The following is a 21130-nucleotide window of genomic DNA, read 5'->3' as shown; positions in this document are numbered from 1 at the left end:
AGAGTAATATACAGAATTAAAATGAAAACTGAGGATTGTTTGGATGACAATCATCTTGACTATTGGAAAGGTAAGTGCACCAATGAGGAAGTCCTCCATGTACCAGGTAAATAATTTGTACTGGCCAAGAACAGAAGTGGGCCTGTGGCACAGTACCGTTATTGTTACATCATTCCAAACTTACCGTTATTGTTACCTCATTCCAAACTTAATCTTATTCTTATTGCATCATTTGCTAATGCAACACTGTTTTGTATTGTTAAGGTATAACTTTACCTTTGAAAAGAGAAGGCCTTTAAAGCCATGCCAATCCCTGGCAATTTGTTACGATCTACACAACGGCCTTAGGTTGATCATAAAAAATTTCAACAGGTGATTTTTATTGCTTACCTCTACAAGAATCTAGTTTGTGAGATCATTTATTTCCCTCTCAGTAGAGAATCCCTTGTTGAAAATGTTTTTTCTCAGAATAGTGGTTCAATGTTCTATTATAAGCCATCTTCTCAAACATCTTTAAGAGTACAGTAAGGAGACGGGTCAGTTCATGATTAGGTCAGTCTCTTATTGCCATTTTTGTTTATTAGTATATTTCATACATTGATGTTACTACTCCACCCTTCAGTCTTTCAGGAAATACACCTTGACTCTGATTGCTTACAAAGTTAACTCAAAGTGTGGCACTACCAAGTTGGCACAAGATTTTAATACTGTGGTTGAGATACCATCATAGCAAAAGGAGTTACTAATTTCTAGTGTCCTAATTTTTTTGTGATATGTCTAACAGATGAGCGGCAAAACTGATGGCTGGTGCAGAAATACCATGTCTCAGTAATTTCGCGGCAATGATTTATTGGAGTGAAATGCGGTTGGGATCCATGCACATGCTTGTTTTTAATGTGTAACTGCAGGAAGTTTCAGTGTTGCACGTCTGTTAGTTATTTTTCAGTACTATATCGAGTAGAACATTGTGTCACACAGTTTGCGAATTTAGATATGGCTGAGTTAGAGGAGCAAAACGTCTGAATTAAATTTTGTGTGAAACTCAAGAAAACCTTTACAGAGACACACGAAATGATTCGAGAAACCTACGGTGATGAGGGCTTAAGCCGTACTCTGTGTTACAAATAATTTACGTGGTTTAAAAATGGCCAATCAGAAGTTAGAGATGACCCACGTTCAGGACGCCCTTCAACATTTACCAATGACGCACGTGTCAGCAATTACAACAAAATTGTGCCTGCCAACTAAAGACTGACCGTCCTCGAGATTGCAGAAGAATTAACATTTCAGTTGGATCATGTGATGATATCCTAATATCTTGGAATTTTCCTAGGGAACATCTCGTTCTCATTTGCGAGATCCAAAAGAAAACAAAACTGGTGATGAGATATAGGTCTACGGTTATGATGTAGAGGCCAAGGTTTAATCTTCACAATGGGTTCGGAAAGGTTATCCAAGACCAAAAACCAGCTCGTCGGGTCAGGTCAAATGTCAAAGCAATGCTCATAGTTTTCTTTAGTTTTGAAGGATTAGTTCATGAATTCACACCACAGCGACAAACTGTTAATCGACGATACTATTGGGATGTGTTGTGACACCTGCAAGAAAATGTGACAAGGAAATGGCATTAAATATGGTGAGACAATTCATGGCTCTTGCATCACAATAATGCACCCGCACATTCAACCCCATTTGTTAGTGACTACTGCACAAAAAACGAAATCACTGTACTGCCTAATGCATCATATTCGCTAGACCTGCACGTGTAGACTTTTTTTACTTATTTCCAAAATTGTAAACCTTACTGAAAGGATGAAGATTTGTAATGATGTTGTTGTTGTTGTTGTTGTGGTCCAGAGACTGGTTTGATGCAGCTCTCCATGCTACTCTATCCTGTGCAAGCTTCTTCATCTCCCAGTACTTACTGCAACCTACATCCTTCTGAATCTGCTTAGTGTATTCATCTTTCGGTCTCCCTCTATGATTTTTACCCTCCACGCTGCCCTCTAATGCCAAATTTGTGATTCCTTGATGCCTCATAACATGTCCTACCAACCGGTCCCTTCTTCTTGTCAAGTTGTGCCACAAACTCCTCTTCTCCCTAATTCTATTCAATACCTCCTCATTAGTTATGTGATCTACCCATCTAATCTTCAGCATTCTTCTGTAGCACCACATTTCAAAAGCTTCTATTCTCTTCTTGTCCAAACTATTTATCATCCACGTTTCACTTCCATACAAGGCTACACTCCATACAAATACTTTTAGAAATGACTTCCTGACACTTAAATCTACACTCGATGTTAACAAATTTCTCTTCTTCAGAAACGCTTTCCTTGCCATTGTCAGTCTACATTTTATATCCTCTCTCTACTTTGACCATCATCAGTTATTTTGCTCCCCAAACAGCAAATTTCCTTTACTACTTTAAGTGTCTCTTTTCCTAATCTAATTACCACAGCATCACCCGACTTAATTCGACTACATTCCATTATCCTCGTTTTGCTTTTGTTGTGTTCATCTTATATCCTCCTTTTAAGACACTGTCCATTCCGTTCAACTGCTCTTCCAAGTCCTTTGCTGTCTCTGACAGAAATACAATATCATTGGCGAACCTCAAAGTTTTTATTTCTTCTCCATGAACTTTAATACCTACTCTGAATTAATTTTTCTTTTGTTTCCTTTACTGCTTGCTCAATATACAGATTGAATAACATCGGGGAGAGACTACAACCCTGTCTCACTCCGTTCCCAACCACTGCTTCCCTTTCATGTCCCTCGACTCTTATAACTGCCATCTGGTTTCTGTACAAATTGTAAATAGCTTTTCGCTCCCTGTATTTTACCCCTGCCACCTTTAGAATTTGAAAGAGAGTATTCCAGTCAACATTGTCAAAAGCTTTCTCTAAGTCTACAAATGCTAGAAACGTAGGTTTGCCTTTCCTTAACCATTCTTCTAAGATAAGTCGTAAGGTTAGTATTGCCTCACATGTTCCAACATTTCTGCGGAATCCAAACTGATCTTCCCCGAGGTCCGCTTCTACCAGTTTTTCCATTCGTCTGTAAAGAATTCGAGTTGGTATTTTGCAGCTGTGACTTATTAAACTGGTAGTCCGGTAATTTTCACATCTGTCAACACCTGCTTTCTTTGAGATTGGAATTATTATATTCTTCCTGAAGTCTGAGGGTAGTTCGCCTTTCTCATGCATCTTGCTCACCAGATGGTAGAGTTTTGTCAGGACTGGCTCTCCCAAGGCTGTCAGTAGTTCCAATGGAATGTTGTCTTGTTTCGACTCAGGTCTTTCAGTGCTCTGTCATACTCTATCTTGTAATGATAGAAGAGATAAAAGAGAAGTCATAGGCTGCACATCGCACAATCCACCAAGAGTTGTACCACAACCACTCCAGAAATGGAAACGGCATTGGGAGTGGTGTATCAATTGTGGAGGAGAGTATTTTATAGGAGACCATGCACAAAAAGTACAAGGTATGTGTAGAAAAATTTTATGGTCAAAGTTCCAAAATTTTTTGAACAGACCTCGTGTGCATTGCCTAGCTCAAGTTTATAGGACCTGCTTTCAATGAACCATTTTTTGTACCCATGTTTTCAGCTACTGTTAGGAAGACTTCATTAAATTTGCCTGTGATCTGACTATCTTGTCAGCTGTCTCACTGTTGTTGTCGTCTTCGTCCACGCTATCTGCATTGCTGAGCTTATTTGTTTTATGCCAAATAATTCTACATATTATCCTTTAAATTTTGAATTTTTTGAGCATAGTACACAGTTTTTCCTTTTTTGATGATATGCTGAAGAATTTTGTAATACTATTTACACAGCATTTCTAAGTCAAGATTAGAGATAATCTGATACCAGATTTTCTCTCAAATTCCACTTAATGGTCCTTGATCCACTGGAAAGGAAAACTAGATTCATAAAGCTTTAACAAATCTTTTAGGAAAAAAAGTGTGTGCCCACATGGTGAACTACTCCCCATTTTTCATCATATAAATTCTCTCAGAATATTGTCACTGAGCCAGTATTTACAATTCTCTGAAATTCTGCTTCTTCTTCATGAACTAAGATTGGCTTAGGGGTGCTTTATTGCTGCTATTTCACCATCAAGGTTACATAGCTAAGCTGAGTTGGAACAGGTCTCGGAAGACCCAAAGGTACCGACCAACCATCATGTCATCCTCAGCCGATAGGCGTCAATGGATGCGGATATGGAGTGGCATGTGATCAGCAAACTGCTCTCCTGGGCGTTGGCAGGTTTTGTGTCCAAAGCTGCTACTTCACAGTCAAGTAGCTCCTCAATTGGCCTCACAATGGCTGAGTGTACACAAACTGCCAACAGTGCTTGGAAGATCTGGACAGTCACCCATCAAAGTTCTAGCCACTGAGACAAGGCCGTTTGTACAGACCATGGTTACATTAAGCACTTACTGTGAGACCCTCATCTGTTTTATTGATGACAGTTCAATTTAGAAATAAATTATCAGTCACATGAGTTTGGTACTGTTGCAGAGTGACATATTGCCATGTAGTAAAGAAAGAACAGTAAGACTAGGTTATAATAACCAATTACAGATTAAAGATGGAGTGCAAGCTCGCACTGGGGAAGGAATTTGGCCGTGTGCTTCTCAAAGCAAGCATCTCCACATTTGCGAAAGTCTGGATGGTTGGTTGGCAATTTGAACCTTCATCCGTGGTAAAGTGACATAACTGCAGACAGATGAATGAGGAAGCTTTGATGCAAGAAGGTAGGTTGCACATAGTATGTTGAGGCATTTATCTGCAAGACCAGAGATCCTTTCAATAGGAGAGCAGTAACCATCCATCACTGGGTATTTTGAGTGGACTGGCATATAGATTGCGGAAAAAATGTAGATGGTGGAAGTCTGGGAACTGTTGTTGGTTAGAAAGGAGACTCAAGAGTTAAGGAATGATTCTTGAGTTCTGCGTATACACTGTCACACTGGGAATGAGAAAGGATAATTAGGATTTAACTTACTACCAATGAGAAGAGAGAGATGGAGAGCAAGTTGGGTAGGAGAATCAAATAGGTCATGTATTTATAAAAGGAACTGTGCCTTCAGTAATTTAGGGTAATTACTGAAAACATTAATGTTCAGTGTGACCTTCTGGGATGGTGTCATTGTAACAGAGCATGGAGGTCTGTGGGGAGCATGGTAGTCTGTGGGGTCAATAAATGATGAAGAATATGATGGATAAAACCATTGGTAAATCAGTCAACTACCAAAGGCAGGATATGTGATCAGGTGTAAAAGGAGAAACTAAGATTAACAGCGTAGCAGTGGGTATGGATAAATATGTCTAGGAAACCTGAATGAAAATAATGAATATATCAATGTTTGCATCATTACTGATTATTGTTGAGAATATCATCATTACTGACTTTTGTTGAGAATGCAAGAAGCACATTATACATAAACTAAGAAGAGAGCTTGCATTTTTTATGTTTGCAGCCCAGTAGTATGGACTGCTTATGTGGGCTCCATTACTTACCCTTGCTCCAGCAAGCATCAGGGACCTAACAAGTGTTTCTGATCCAGCAGCTGCAGCCAGCTGCAATGGTAGCATCTGATTAGTATCTTGCACTCTTGAGTTGACGTCTACTTGGATTGAAAGCAGAAAAAGTATGGTCTCCATGTCTTCCTTTTGGATAGAAATATGCAGAAAGTTCTGGCCCTTATCATCATACTGTCAATAATAATAAAACTATCATTATTTACAAAGGTTCTTCTTATGGCAACAACATAAAAAAGCTTTGTTATAAACACCCATAAATATCTACTTTTTTTTGCAATCTATATTAATTCATACTGCACTGCACTAAGTTGAGAAAAGTCATCGGATAGCAATATGCACATACGGATGGTGGTAGTATTGCGTACACAAGGTACAAAAGGAAAGTGCATTGGTAAAGCTGTAATTTGTACTCAGGTGCATCATGTGAAAAGATTTCCGATGTTATTACAGGGTGTATATGCAGACAAAGAAAAAATATTCCCAGATTTACCGGTTAAAAATACACTTCCCCCCTGGTGAAAACACACTTTTTCCGTGTTAAGTGACAGTATATTTTCCCTCAGAACTGTAAAACTTATCAATCCTTTGAATGGTTATGGTTTTATACACGGGCGTAGAATTTCCTGGCACTTTAGAAAATGAAACTCAGGGAAAAAGACACCTTTTGGAAGTATCTTTTGATGTGCAGCAACATGTATGCTGCGTATTTTCCTATTATGAAAGTATACGTTGGAATTCCCTCAAACACTGCATGTTACTTTCCAAATCACTGAAACTGAGATTGAGATGCACTTTTGTAAGTCAGTCATAGCTCATGTCACATGATCTCGCCAGCCGATGACAGCGGATATTCAGAGCATAGGACACGTGATGTAGTCAGCAAACAGCAACATCACTGTTAAGTAGCATGAACACACAAACAGGGAAAGTTAATAGTTTAAATTAATATACATAGTGTTGCTACAAGAAAAGAAAAGCTTTCACATATAGTATTGGTCTCTAAGGTTAATAAGCTGAAAGAGAAGGTAAACTTTCGCATATAATGTTGATCTTTTTTGCGCATGTTACACTTTAAGATATATCACACAAATGTGAAGTAAAATTTTTAATGACATAAATGTCTGATCTTCAAGGCTCAAAATTATTCTAAATCCCTCGTCATCAAAGAATTGATTTTTAAATGAGAGTCAAATGCTCTGTGATTTAAGAAACTTATGGTACATTCTCATAAAAGGAAATTTACTTTGAAAGTAACGCTTTTCAAACCACCATTTGCAATGTTTTCCCTCGACCTGTTAGAAATAGCTTCATTTCAGCAGAGAGCGCAGATAACAGGCGACACCACGATTGTGCAGCTACCATGATGTAGGAAGCCCAGATACATGTAAAACATTGGAAGACCATACATTATGTCATAAAAGAAACAAGCCATCAGAGGATACTCCAACAGCATCAGAATTTTGTGAACCATACTAAAATGTGCACATTTAAACTACATAGTGCACATTCATATGTCCGAATTCCCAATGAAGTAGACCTCAACTTGGTATTAAATTTTCAGTGTGGTTTTCGGGATGTAAATTTTCTTGGAGCACCAGTACTGTATTATAACATGTTTGGTTCTTTATTATGGCATAATGCCATACGTGCTAGAAGATGAAAACGTGCACTTGAAATGCAGCGAACAGTTGAAACTAGCCAGTACTGTGGAATTAAACATTTCATTTCAAATACATTGACTGCCCCTGCGGAAAAGGTTAATAAAAGTCAAATTCCTATTGCAAACACATAAAAATAACTCCATTGTTCTGCAAGGTGATTAATGCTTGACTGTCAGAAAGGTGGAAATAGAATAAAATCTGAAAACTAATAACATATTTTAGCCTTCCGTAATTATGTGAATGTATTTTAATTCACTTGATAGCTCCCGGCCACAGATATCCGTTTTGCTTTCATGTGATGTGAGAGTAAATGAAGGGGAAACAGTAAAATCACTAAATGTAAACACGTGTCACGTGGAGACTACCCACTATAACTCAGACTGCTCTGCCCATCAGCCCCGGATCTACTATATTTGCTAATGGGTCAATATTAAAAAAAATTGAATTTTCAAAAAATGTTCATATTGTAGCGCACATCTTTCTGAAAAGTCTGAAACATAAAACATAAATGTTCGAGGAAATGTAAGACATGTTATTTGGTCTTAAGTGTGCCACATTGCAGTGCCACGCCTCTTCATACATCATTCTTCTATTGCACGTCACTCTATTTCACTCTGTGGAATTGAAACGTGTATATTTTGTAATGGATGCCATCAAACTTTCAGGACAGTGAAAACTGAAATGTCCTGTGGTGCCTCTCCTGCTTCCAGTCAGCCGGTCTGACAACCTGCCCCTCTTTCTTTTTTTTAAAAAAAAACACCAAACTTGCAATTAATAGCAGGTGGGATTATTTGTAATCGGGAGAACAAGAAGCCTTCAGAAAATTGGCACTGTTTATTGCCTATTAGCTAGTAACTTGCTGTTTTGTGTGACACAGAATTAAATATAGGATACATAAACCAATAAAGACAAAGAGACAAGCAAGAAAGTACACATTTCTTCAATCCTTAGCTCCTAGCATTTTTTCTCTCTAATCTTGCTACAGCTTTACATGGCATGCTTTCCTTTCTGCAGAAGAATCTATTACCTCATTGAAGTTCGTGAAACTTTTTGCTACATGAAAAATCGAAACGTCGTTATCTAATACTGAAATACTACCCAAGACTGGTGTGGTTTCTCAATCAGATTACGTCTATTTTGTCACTGTGTGCTGAATAAAATAAAATAGGCCATTCTAATATTGCAGCAATTTTGTAACACATGCCAAATAAATGAGATTGTTTTGGCACAAATGGTCATTTTTATAACACGACAGAAAATAATTCATGAAGAACCAATATCAAATGCCTATTAGGCCTACTACAAGCAAAAAGCTTTATGTTGGGAAATAGTTTCACATTGCATTCATACGCATCAGTTTCTTAAGCATGAGATCGAAACGTAGTATTACGAAATTTTTATATAAATTTGGAGTCGTCTTATCCTTCCATAATTTGCATGATGTCCCCGTTTCTTCTCCTTCCTCGTTCTAACAAACAATCTTGTCATCACCAATTCTGCAGCTATTCCTGCCACTGTCAAATTTGTTCGCTGATTAATTTCTGTACATGTTGGCAGCTAGTCAATGAATATTTTAGGGAATTGGTTTAAAAAATTTATTTCACAGGCCCAGTCAGATCTTTACGAGTGTTCTTCCTGAGTAACTTACGCCGTGCCTACGTGACAAGTCGCTTGTCTTTCAAAACCGAGGCAGTTCTGTCCAGTTAAAGCTGCAGACATGAGATGCCTTGAGCCCTCTGCTGAAACTACTAGTGAATTTACACCACTGGTTTTAGCCAATAGCGAGAGAGGGATACCGATCACATGTGGGGACACTGGAGTGGTGTGTGGTGCAGAACACAGTTGCTTCTCTCTCTTGTAATCCAGACTTCGAGCAGAACAGACGTCTTCTTGGATCTGCTTTTCACGACCGGCCACCAATGTAAGTTAACATGAGCCGCTTCCCCTTCCGTTGCCCATTTTAATTAATTGTTTGACCTCCTAGACTGGCCTAAATCTGGTAACTTATGACCCTAGGCGCACCCCTTGTGTAGCGTACCTGGAAATATATTCTCGTTATTGTACCTAATTTCCTGTTTTGTCATTTAATGGCAGCCATGGATGCCCTCTCTAATCCTGACCACGTGACCTCCTGCACCCCGTTGTCATGAGGCATATGTAACAACTGCCTCCCTCCCTCCTTTCCCAAACCCCGTATACATTTACAATTGGTGACCAGAAGTAGGATCATATACATTTACCTTTGGTGTCAGATGTGGTATAAACATTAACACTTCACTAACCCTGCCAGAATCAGGTTTAGTTGTCCAGCGATTATTCTCTGGTTAGGCGTTTTACATGTTCGTACAACACGTTTTCCGCGTTACTTCCATAATAAAACTTAAACAGCTGCTAGCCGGGGACTGTACAACTGGTCCTTACTAGTGTAGTGATCTGACCAAAAATTTTCTGTCAAAATTTCATTTTCTTGATTAGACTGAGAAAATAATACATAATCTTTCTCACCTGTTATTCCTGTTAGTTGTTTATTTCCATTCTGGTAGTCTGACTCTATGGACTTCGATAGTAATTATAACAACGTTGATCATTCGCAAACCCAATCAACCACATAATCAGACAGCGAGTGGTATTCATCCCTTCGGATTTACTCCACTCACCTCGTATAGCCCCGACCCTTTTGTCTGCGGAAAGTTTATTTCTAAATGCGACGAGGATTCTCCTGACAGAGACATCATGTACACTATGTATGAATTCAAAAATCAACTTATGATTCATTCAGAAATCAACTTAAAATGTGTTCAAAGATGTTCAAAAACTAACAGGGATGCGTTTCAAAATCATATGAATAACCGATAGACCAACATGCGCTGGATGCTAGGCGTTTTGTGAAACAAATTTTTTTCCTCAAGAATATGAATTTGGTGCCCCCTTTTCCTGGTAGCTTCTAGCTGCTTGCTGTGACTGCTTGCACAGCCAACAGCCACATTCCTGTAGCCGGAAGTGGGAGAATCTACTACTCAAACGCGACTTAACTGAGCATGCACATGGGCCCACTCGTAACTGCTAAAACAAATCTAATGTAAACAGTTGTGACTTCAAGCTCATCGGAGGCAATTTCTTGTTATGAAGCATTGCATAGTCTTCCTAAAGCCTTTGACACATTTTGCTGTTGGCAGGCGCTTGCATGAACACTGTGTGTCATTGTTGTATATGGCACATTTCCTTTGCAACTAAAGTTATTTTCATTTTTTTCCCTCGTTTATGTTTTATTGGTGAAGTATTATTCTGCAGTAGCGGGATACAGTAATATCCTTTGTTAGAGTATTGGTTCTTACCAGCCAAAATTACAAAAACTTAACAGAAAACTAAAACAATGAAAAATTCCCAGAATTCTAAAAAATTCCCCAGGTGTTTCCCAGTTTTCTCCTGGATGAAAAAATTCCTGTGTTTTTCCCAGATCTCCAGGATGTCCCAGGTCATATACACCCTGTATTATGGCCGCACCACAGAAATTAAGAGACCCTGAATGGTAAATGGTAGTTAGCGCTAGAAGCATGGGGGCATTCCATTTCAGAAATCATTAGGGAATTCAGTATTTTGAGATCCGTAGTGTCAAGAATACCAAAGTTCAGGGACCTCTCACACCACAGACAATGTAGTGATGGACACCCTTCACTTAACAACAGAGCAGCAGTATCTACGTAGAGTTGTCAGTGCTAACAGGTAAGCAGCACTGCATGAAATCAATGTGTGACACACAATGAATGCATCCGTTAGGACAGTGCAGCGCAATTTGGCATTAATGGGCTATGGCCACAGATTACTGATGTGATTGCCTTTTCTAACAGCATGACATCATCTGCAGTACCTCTCCTGAACTTTGGACCATATCAGTTGGACCCTCACCAACCAGGAAACCATGGCCTGGTCAGATGAGGCCCTTCGAGTGTGGCGCAGATCCCACAAAGCCATTGACCCAGGTTGTGAACAAGGCACTGTGCAAGCTGATGGCGGCTCCATAATGATGTGGGCTGTGATTATGTGGAATGGACTGGGTCGTCAGGTCCACCTGAACCAATCACTGCGTGGAAACACTTATGTTGGGCCACTTTGAGACCCTTTGCAACCAAAGAACGATGGAATTTTTTATGGACAACAATGTGCTATGTCACCAGGCCACAATTGTTCAAGATTGGTTTGAAGAACATTCTGGAGAATTCAAGCGAATGAATTTGCCACCCAGATCACCCAACGCGAATCCCACAAACATTTATGGGACATAATCAAGAGGTCAGTTCATGCACAAAATCCTACACTGGCAATACTTTCACAATTATTGGCAGCTATGGAGGAAGCATGGGTCAGTATTTCCGCAAGGGAGTTTCAATGACTTGTCAAGTCCATCCCACATTGAGTTTCTGCACTACACTGGGAAAAGGAGGTTCAGCTTATTAGGAGGTATGCCATAGTTTGTCACCTCATTGTACATCTGTGCAATGAGAAAATGATTACTACTTTTAAAAAGGGAACCAAAATCATAATGTTAACTGTTTGCAAGTTGCAAGGTAACTTACTAGGACTTCTACATCATTTGAAAAATATCCATCCCCAACTGAAGAATGGTGACGTGGTAATCAAATGACCCATTTATATAATTCAAAATCATTGTTCTTCTTCAGGCCTTAATAATGTATGTAGTATTAGCTCCAGAGGATGGGATTGTTTGAAAACTAAGCAATATTTTCAGTCGTGTTTAGCCATGAATTTTCTGCATCAATTCAATTTAATTAATAAGAAGTTATAAATATTATAAATGAATATTTATTGTAAATAATATGGTCTGCCTCACTCAAAGAAGCAGACTAAAATATGTATCAACAATAACGGAGCCAAGAAAAGAAACAGAAACTTGAATACTGAATGTTTTTCAATTTGTAGTGACTCCACCTAACATTACCATAGAAACTGCCTATCTGGTGCAACATTACTATCAACAGTTGAGGTGCCACTACTCAGATGGCACGTAAATAGATGGAACACTGATAGGGCTTGGACTGGACTTTGCTTGGGAATATGGGCTTAAGAGTCGCTGTGCTGTTCCTAGTACCATCTTTTAAGTAAATGTAAAAAATCTTGTTGTGAATAAACTCATTCCTATGTGTCATTAAATTTCCTTTTTACAGAACAACTGATCTTATGTTGCCTAACACAACACATTTTTGGACCAATACACACAACCAATACTTTCATTTCTCTTATAACTAAACTACCGTTTCAGCTAAAATAAATTTTATATTTGAAATTTCACAATATTTGTAGCAAATGATGATAGTCTACTTAGCTGCAGAACAAGGAAGATTTGGAACAGGGGAGGCTCCCATTCCAAATGCACAGGTTTAGCACTGAATGCAAACCTATGTCTTAGAATTTTTTATGGTTTAAGGATCTAACTCACCTCTTCAGCTGCTGCAGGCATGCGATCGAGAATGGCCTGTGCTACTCCATAATTACGGTATTTGAGAGCTGCAGCAAATGGCGTTAGGCCAGCTTTGTCCCTTACAGTCAAGTCTAGTTCAGGATGACAAAGCAGCAGTGAAACGATACCATTAAGCTGGTTTTCTATGGCTACATGTAATGCTGTTTTGCCCCGGATGTCCTGCACATCAAAAACAAATTTCTAATACAGTATGATCATATTTGGAAAATTATTAATGTTGCAAAATTTTAATTTGAAAACACAAACCTTATATTCTAGTTATAATATCCATATTCTGCAAACTACTGCAAAGTGCATGGCAGAGATTCTCGCCACTGTACCGCATGCTGCAGCTTCTTCCCATTCCATTTACGTACGGAGCATGGGAAGAACCACTGCTTAAATCCCTCTGTGCGTGAGCCTAGTCTTATTTATGCAGATGTTACAGTATTGTGTAGTATGCTGTAGCAGATAGCAAACTCCAAGATTCTTCACTTTATACTGGTTCTTGAAGTTGTTTAAATACACTTTTTCAGGACGGTTGCCATTATCTTCAATAGTTGGCCAATGCAGCATTCCTGTGACTCTTTCCAAGTGGTCAAACAATGCCGTGATTGCTGGGGTTGGACTTCTTTGCATAGTTCAATGTTGGCTGTTGGACCAATTCTGTATGTCCCCCACACAGCTGTAGTACTTATCCTTCCCATATACTGGGAAACATAAGCATTTCGTCAGCAACCCCTTTGTAGGCCAACTGCATTTTTCGAGAATACTACCAATGTACAGCAGTCTGCCACCTGCTTTACTTAAGACTCAGCCTGTGTGATCATTTCATTCCATATCCAACAAACGGTTAAGACCAAGTATTCGTATGAGTTGCCAGACTCCAATCGTGACTTGCCAATACTGGATATTATGCATTTTTTATTTTGAAGTGCACAATTTTACATTTCTGGACATTTAAGCAAGTTGCCAATCTATGCATCGCTCTGAAATCTTATCAGTATCTGACAATATTTGAGCAGTTTTTTCTTCAGATATCACTTCATTGTATATAACTGTATCATCTGGAAAAAGTCTGAGGTTATTGCTAATATTGTTTGTCAGGTCATTATATATAGCATTAACTGGGTTGTAGATCACTTACGTAAATTCTTCCACAAAGTATTACTCATTTATTTTCGTTTTTAGGTACATTCTGAACAGAGGTCGCATTTAAGTCAGCATGTTGCAGGGATTAAACACCAGCCAAATTTGAAAAATAAAACAAGCTTGAAACAAATGTTTGTAACTAAACCAAATGCAACAAACAAAAAACGAATTTCAGTTTGACCTGTGTCAAGCCATTGTTGCAGAAAACATACCATTCTATGCACTTGAAAATAGCCAGTTCAAAAGTTTTCTAGACAAATACTGTCACTGCAGCATTCCATCAGAATCCACACTGAGAAAGAACTATTTGGATACTTCATACGAAAATACATTGCGCAGGATAAGGGAAGATATAGATGATTCATACATGTGGATCTCTGTTGATGAGGCAACTGACAGACAAGGTCAATATGTGGCTAATTTGATTGTTAGAAAGTTAGATCCTGACACTCGCTCTGCACCTCGTCTGATAAGCAGCAAGGAGCTAAAAAGACTAACCAGGAAACAACTGCTCACTTTGTTAATAAAGCCCTCAAATTACTTTTCCCCAACAGTCTAGATGAAAATAAACTACTTGTAATCAACACTGATGCAGCTGCATACATGATTGTTGCTAAAAATGTAAATGTTGTGCGACTAGGGCCTCCCGTCAGGTAGACTGTTCACCGGGTGCAAGTCTTTCGATTTGATGCCACTTCGGCGACTTGCGCATCGATGGGGATGAAAGGATGATGATTGGGACAACACAACACCCAGTCCCTGAGCGGAGAAAATCTCCAACCCAGCCGGGAATCGAACCCGGGCCCTTAGGATTGACATTCTGTCACGCTGACCATTCAGCTACCGGGGGCGGACATTGTTGCTGTTAAATTGTTGAAAGTATTTTACATAGTCTTGCTCCATATCACATTTCTTGCCCATGCCATGAGTTGTAAAGCTGAGATGATACGTCTCGAATTTCCACATGTATATGAGCTAGTTTCAACCATCAAAAAGGTTTTTATTAAGGCACCTGCAAGAAGTCAGTTATTTCAAGAGGAACTTCCCAACATACCATTTCCACCAAAACCCATACTTACTCACTAGGGAACGTGGCTACAGACCATGGAATATAACAGCGAGCATTACTTCAGCTAAAGGACCCAACAATTTCCAACAACATTGCATACATAAAATCTCATTATGCGTTTTTGGTCCCTATTATTAAAGCTCTAGAGTGTTCAGGGAAACCAGTCTACACGCAACTGCAATTGATAGAAGAGGTGACAGGAAAAAATCAGCTTGGTCCCAGGTTCTCATGGTATGAAAGTAGTGAGAAACTAAAGACAGTGCTTAAAAAAAAAAGGACTAACCACCCTTTGCACAGTGGCTGACATCTTATCAGGTATATCAACAGAACATGAGTGTGTGGTCCCATTGTGCCTAATACCATCATTTAAATAAGCTCCATCACTTAAATATGCTTATGATGATCAGTACTGTATCTCAGTCTCTCTGTTCAACATCAAAATACATACAGGACATATCTACTAACATATTACTGACACTTTCAGAGAGGCCATTCATCTGTGGATAGTAGGTGGTTGTCATTATGTGGGTGATGTTGCAATGTGAAATTATCTCTGATACTAGTCTCTACTGCAAAACTTTTCCATGATCACAGATCATCACACTTCAAAATGATGTCTTCTAGAAGGAAAATTTGCAATTTTCAGAGTTTTGGCAGTTGGAATAGCTTAGTTGACAACATGACAAGTGAGGTAGTCAGTGCGGACTATTATCTGATTCCTGTTTGTTGGCTTTAGGAATCTCTCCAAGAGGTTGATTCCAATCAAGTTAAATGGCACTGCTGTGGCATCAGATGCTCCACAGGTAACTGTGTCATGTGCTTTCATCACTGGCATTGCTTACAGCGACTCACAGTGTAATGGATTGTGTGACCTGTATCTGGTCATGTCTACAGTCTTCAAGAATCCCAGGTGACCAATGTTGAAGCATCATGGAAATACTAATGGATAGCTGACTGTAGATGAACTGGGATGATGAGCTACTTTTTTTATCCCACTGGATCTTAGTTCCTCTTATATCATGTTTCATTTATTAACTGGACTTCTTTGGTTGGTTCCTCTCTCTTCAGTGCTGCTATGGTTTTAGCAATGTCATTTAATGCAGTGATGGACTGTGATTTCATCCACAGTGCTATGTTCCACTAATGGATTCCTTGAAAGGCATTTGGTATCCTTGTGTTTGTGTCTATTTTTGTAAATCACTTTGACATCATACTCAAGGCAAGCCTCAGTGCCCATCTTGCCAGACAACACAACGGATCCTTCAGGTTAATCAACCAGCTTAGAGAATGGTGTTCCACTGTAACAGTGGAAGGTTTGCCAAATAAATAAGGCCAGAACGTTTTGATAGCCCAAAAACTTGCAAGGAACTCATTCTCGATGGTAAGTAATTCATCTCCGACTTTGAGAGTACTCTGGAAGCATATCTATCACCTTTTCAGGGTCTTCCTGAACTTCTACTTGAACTGCACCTATCCCATAACTGCTAGCATCTGTGTGATGCTGTGTATCAGCATTCTTGTCACATAATGCTAGGAATGCATAAGATGTTAGCACCCCTTTAAGGACAATGGAAGACCTTTATTGCACCTTGTCCCAGAAAAATTTGTAGTCTCCCTGCAGTAGCTTTTGCAAAGCATGTGCCCTGGTAAAGAAACCCTTTATGAATCACCGGTACTACAAGCATATTCCAAGAAAACTTCTCACGTCATAAATGTGATCAATAATCAGGAAATCTGCGACTGTTCTTATTTTCTCTGGATCAGGACGGACACTATTGCCGTTAACTAGGTGCCACAAGATTTTTATTTCTTGGGTACCAAAGAGGCACTTTTTTTGGATTCAGAAAGGAGCCTGTAGTCTGAATACTTCAACATAACTGTCAGGAGGGATTAGATGTTCTTAAAATGTTTTCTAGAAAACAATAATGTCATCCAGGTAGCAAAGATGTGCCATCCATTGAAGGTGTCAAAGAAGATTGTCGATCATATGCTTGAAGGTAGCTAGGACATTACACAATGCAAAAGGCAAAACTTTGAACTCTCAAAGGCCATCATGTGTTATGAAGGCAGTCTTTTCTCAGTCAACTTCATCAACCTTTATTTGCCAGCAGCTTATCTCCATCTCCAAAGTTGAAAAATACTTTGCTTCTTTCAAGAGGTTTAGTGTACCAGTGCAAAGCCTCGGTAATCTGCCTTTATCCATGATTCTGTTTAAGTCACTGATATCTGATGCAGAAATGCCATGTGCCTTCCTTCTTCATACGGACTACAGAGGTGGACCAAGAGTCTCTGAGGTTCAACAATGTCATTTTGCAGCATTTTCTCCACTTCCTTCTGAATTACTCATCATTCAGCCGGTGACACCTTATCTGAGGGCTGGATAATTGTTGGGTAATCCCTAGTATTGATATGGAGTTTTACCATGGGCCACTTGCACTGTGTTCTCTCTGTTCTGGATTTGGAAGTATCAGACTGGCACAGTAAGGTCAGATCCTACTGGGAGTTTCACAGTAGCTTCCTCCACATGTTGTATGCTGTGGTATCAAAGTATGATTCTTTGTTGATGACTGTGAGCTATCTATCCTGTGCTGGTTTGGCTGTTCCTATGCATATATCTTCAAGTACAAGGTGTGGCTGCTCATAACCATTAGTGACTCAAAGTTTTCCTTGATCATTTGCAATGCTTATAATCATCACTGGAATGCAGGTTTCTCTTGTGAGCCTTAGTAGCTTTTTGCAACTGACATAAGAACGACAGTTTAAATGAGCATCTAGACTGGTGAATAGAACTTGTTTCATTGATGATGGCAAGATGAGAAGATCTTCAATGGCAAATTAAAGTCCCATCTGAGAATACTGTTATGACTGCATTCTGTTAAAATGACAAATTCAAAGAGCTGTGTTCTATCATTCTCAGTTATTCTTGCAATACACTTTCGTATCAAGTGGATGTATTTCCCACTTACAACCTTCAGCACAATCACTTTCATATTTGAATATAGTCTTCTCTCCCTGGCCGTGATAAAATGTTCGACATTTATAGAAAAAGAAGTCCCTGAGTCAGTAAGTAATCTAACAGGTTGGCTGTCAATTTTGACAATGATGAGATTTCTTGTCATCTTAGTAACTGTCATCCATGGAGGAATTTCACCTGTGGTTGATTCAGCTCTACAGATAATCATTTCACTTAGTTTTCCTTAATTGGACAGCTAGGCAAGAGGCTGATATTTCTGTATGGTGGAAGGGAATGGCTTTGGCATGGGGGGAAGTGATCTTATAAAGGGTAAGACAATGGACTTCATTCCACAGGTTGACTACAATTGACTGCTTTTGATTGCCATCAATAGGACTGTCACGATGGTCGATGTCTTGCAACGTATGTGTAATAGACATTGACCAAAGGTCTTCTTTTTCCACAGTAGCATACAATGTGTCCAGAGTGTCCACAAAGGAGAGATACCTGTGTGTTGTCCTCTGTCTTGCAAATGTTGAATCTTCCGTAGGGCATTGTACTTGACAGAGGAGTTGGTTATAATTCCATACGTCGAACGCTGGATTATTGTGTGACAGATGTCTCAGTTGGCCAAGCTCATTCTTATTGGCGCATTTATCTGGTGACGGAGATTATTACTAAAGATCGATACACCTTTTCTTCAAGAGTATCTGTTACCGTCCAATGTACAAGGTTGACTTTTGTGGCTGCTATCTCTTGTGTATTCAGTATGACAGTTCTGGCTGCTGTAAACTGACGTATCTCTTCTCTCACTAAACAGCATATGAGAGAGGCGAGGCTGTGATGGTTTTCCACAACTGTCAGAGGGACCATGTTCAGAAGTCAACCATACCTCTTTTATATGAATATCTTCTGTTGCATTTCCTTGATGTGCAGGCATCGCTTTATGAATTCCTCTATTGTTATGGCATCATTTACTAAAAGAGCTGTCTTCTTTGGCTTCTTTCATAAAGTGTGCGATTTTCTCAGCTTCTGTCATTTACAGATTTACAATGTTGTATAGAGCCAAAACATTCTGTAAGTAGGACTGTGTCATTTGTCCATAATGATGGGCCTGGTTCTTCGATGGTTTTACACCAAGCAACTTGCTGCTGACCGCCAAACTGTTTTTTTCCTAGTCCTAGGATTTGTCCTGGTTATTCAGCTTCTCTTCATAGCTTTTGAATCACTACTGAGCTCTGCTGTCAACTTAGAAGTACACATTTTCCAAACATATTATGTCATCCTACTTGTCGTAATTGGTGACTAGGTCACATCCTTTCAGCCTATTGTCAGCTCCCAACCAGCATTTCCAGAAGACACTTATGGATGCCAATGTGCAGCTGACATACTGTTATTTTGGAATCCATTGGTCTGCTGAAAATACAGACCTCAGGAACGATGTATTGTTTGTATAGGCAATGGCTTTTGCATTGCTTAACTGGCACCACAGTACTTTGGTTACCCTGCATCTCCACCAAACTTAAGTTGTAACAACAACCAAATCCAAATCCACAGTTGGGGTCATAAATGAAGCACAGCATGTATCACTGAAAGCATGTTTGTTATGGATGCCAATATACAGACAGAACAGAACTGTCTCCTGGATAAAGTGTGCTGCTATTTGTACAAATGTTGAATATTACAGAATATGAAAACATTATAAACATAAGAAATTTTGAGAAACTTCTAAGAATCATAAACACATAATAACACACTTCTGCTGGAGATCGGATCCAGAAAGGCAACCTGTAGTGTGCTAGCCAGCGATGCTACAACCATTACTCCGCATTGCTTCCAGCACAGCTCACTGCAATATTCCAGTTATTTATGCCTCAATTTTGATAAAGGTAATAATGATTATTCTAACAATTGTTGTCCCTAGTTGGTATACAGTTGCCGACTTTCTTGCCCTTTCCTCTAGCACTCTTCCAGGTAGTCCTGTCTGCGTTGTCCCCTGCCGAATTTATCTACCTTCTTTAACATGTTAGTTGATCTGTATCGGTTTCCATTGTCCACAACGTGCCCTTTATGCATGTAACATTAGTTTGTTCTTTGCAGTAAACTCCTAGAATGTTTCAACATGTATCTTGAATGTTTCTCAAAATTACGAAATTATTGCCACATCATTAGCAAAGGCTAGCTAGACCTTTCAACTGTGATTCCATTTCTCATTACCAAATATCATGAACTTCCTCCTCTACTTCTTGATCTCCTTCTGGAATATGGCACTGGGCAGTAGCAGTTATTCTTATATTATGCCTATCATATGGCCTGTGAATCTAATTGTACACATTTCATAAATCAACTAATACAGTTACAAAGTTCTTGACACTGTGACAGTGAATAAATTTAGTAGAAATACATTTTTTTAATAGTGTAAATTTGAGAATTGCAATGGTTAATCCCAACATTATTTCTATTTGTGTACTTACAGGTAATATTACACAAACATATCACATCATCAAGGCACTTTAATGAACCACAGCTTATACTGACCTTGGCGTTGATAGCTGCACCATTCTCAGACAGTGCTTGCACCACATTTTCTACTCCCCAAATGTGCAGAGGGGGCTGCTCATTTTGTGCTCCTTCACCACCTCCTCCACCTGGTCCTAGTTGTCTTGAAGCATTGCTATCACATCCACTAAGAAGAATGAACAGTGAATCAGCTTTATGCTTTGTATAAATGTAAAAGATAGTCCAACTATTTCTTAGACTGTATTCTGATCTGTCAGATACTACACAAAAAAAATCCAAAATTAATAGTTTTTGAAACTATGATCTGCAATGGATACAAAATGAGGAAGCTTTGTTCCAAAAATACATTTAATAAGCCATAGATTACTTTCAAATTTTGGAAATTTAATTACAACATGGTTAGACTGCTACCACTTTGAGCAAAATGGGGAACAGGGAGGGAAAGCAAGCTACAGATGGGACAGAAAAAGAGTGCTTTCTGGCAGAGTACACAGGAACTAGATGGAGGTGTGATGAGACTGCTAGACGCAGAGTCACGAGGCTGTGTCATAGAGAGGTGGGGAAGGGGGAGGGGGAAGGAGAGGAGCAAGGAAAGGGAAATATATTGGCAGAAGACAGCACACAGCAAGGGTGAAGGGACATGAATAGAGTGGAGGTGATAGGATAGAAATGGTGGAAAATGATGGGTGGGAACAGGAGGTTACTTTACGTTGAGGCCAGGACAATTTCTGGAGCAGAGAATGTGTTG

General features: G+C 39.2%; 1 protein-coding gene across 2 annotated transcripts in view; it reads right to left on the bottom strand.

Moving 5' to 3' along the window:
- The window catches only part of LOC124711396 (rabankyrin-5-like), a 122438-nt gene that overhangs the window by 72141 nt on the left and 29167 nt on the right, over nt 1–21130 (bottom strand). For both annotated transcript variants that reach the window (XM_047241449.1, XM_047241450.1), the window contains 3 exons: nt 20401–20548; nt 12668–12868; nt 5528–5722 (listed from right to left, as the gene is read on the bottom strand). In XM_047241449.1, coding sequence (XP_047097405.1) covers nt 5528–5722; nt 12668–12868; nt 20401–20548 — 544 coding nt within the window. The remainder of the gene's footprint in view (nt 1–5527; nt 5723–12667; nt 12869–20400; nt 20549–21130) is intronic.

Source organism: Schistocerca piceifrons, chromosome 8 (genome assembly GCF_021461385.2).
Source record: "Schistocerca piceifrons isolate TAMUIC-IGC-003096 chromosome 8, iqSchPice1.1, whole genome shotgun sequence".
Taxonomy (NCBI): Eukaryota; Metazoa; Arthropoda; class Insecta; order Orthoptera; family Acrididae; genus Schistocerca; species Schistocerca piceifrons.
Note: the sequence above shows the minus strand (reverse complement) of the source record. Positions and strands in the feature narration are given on the sequence as shown.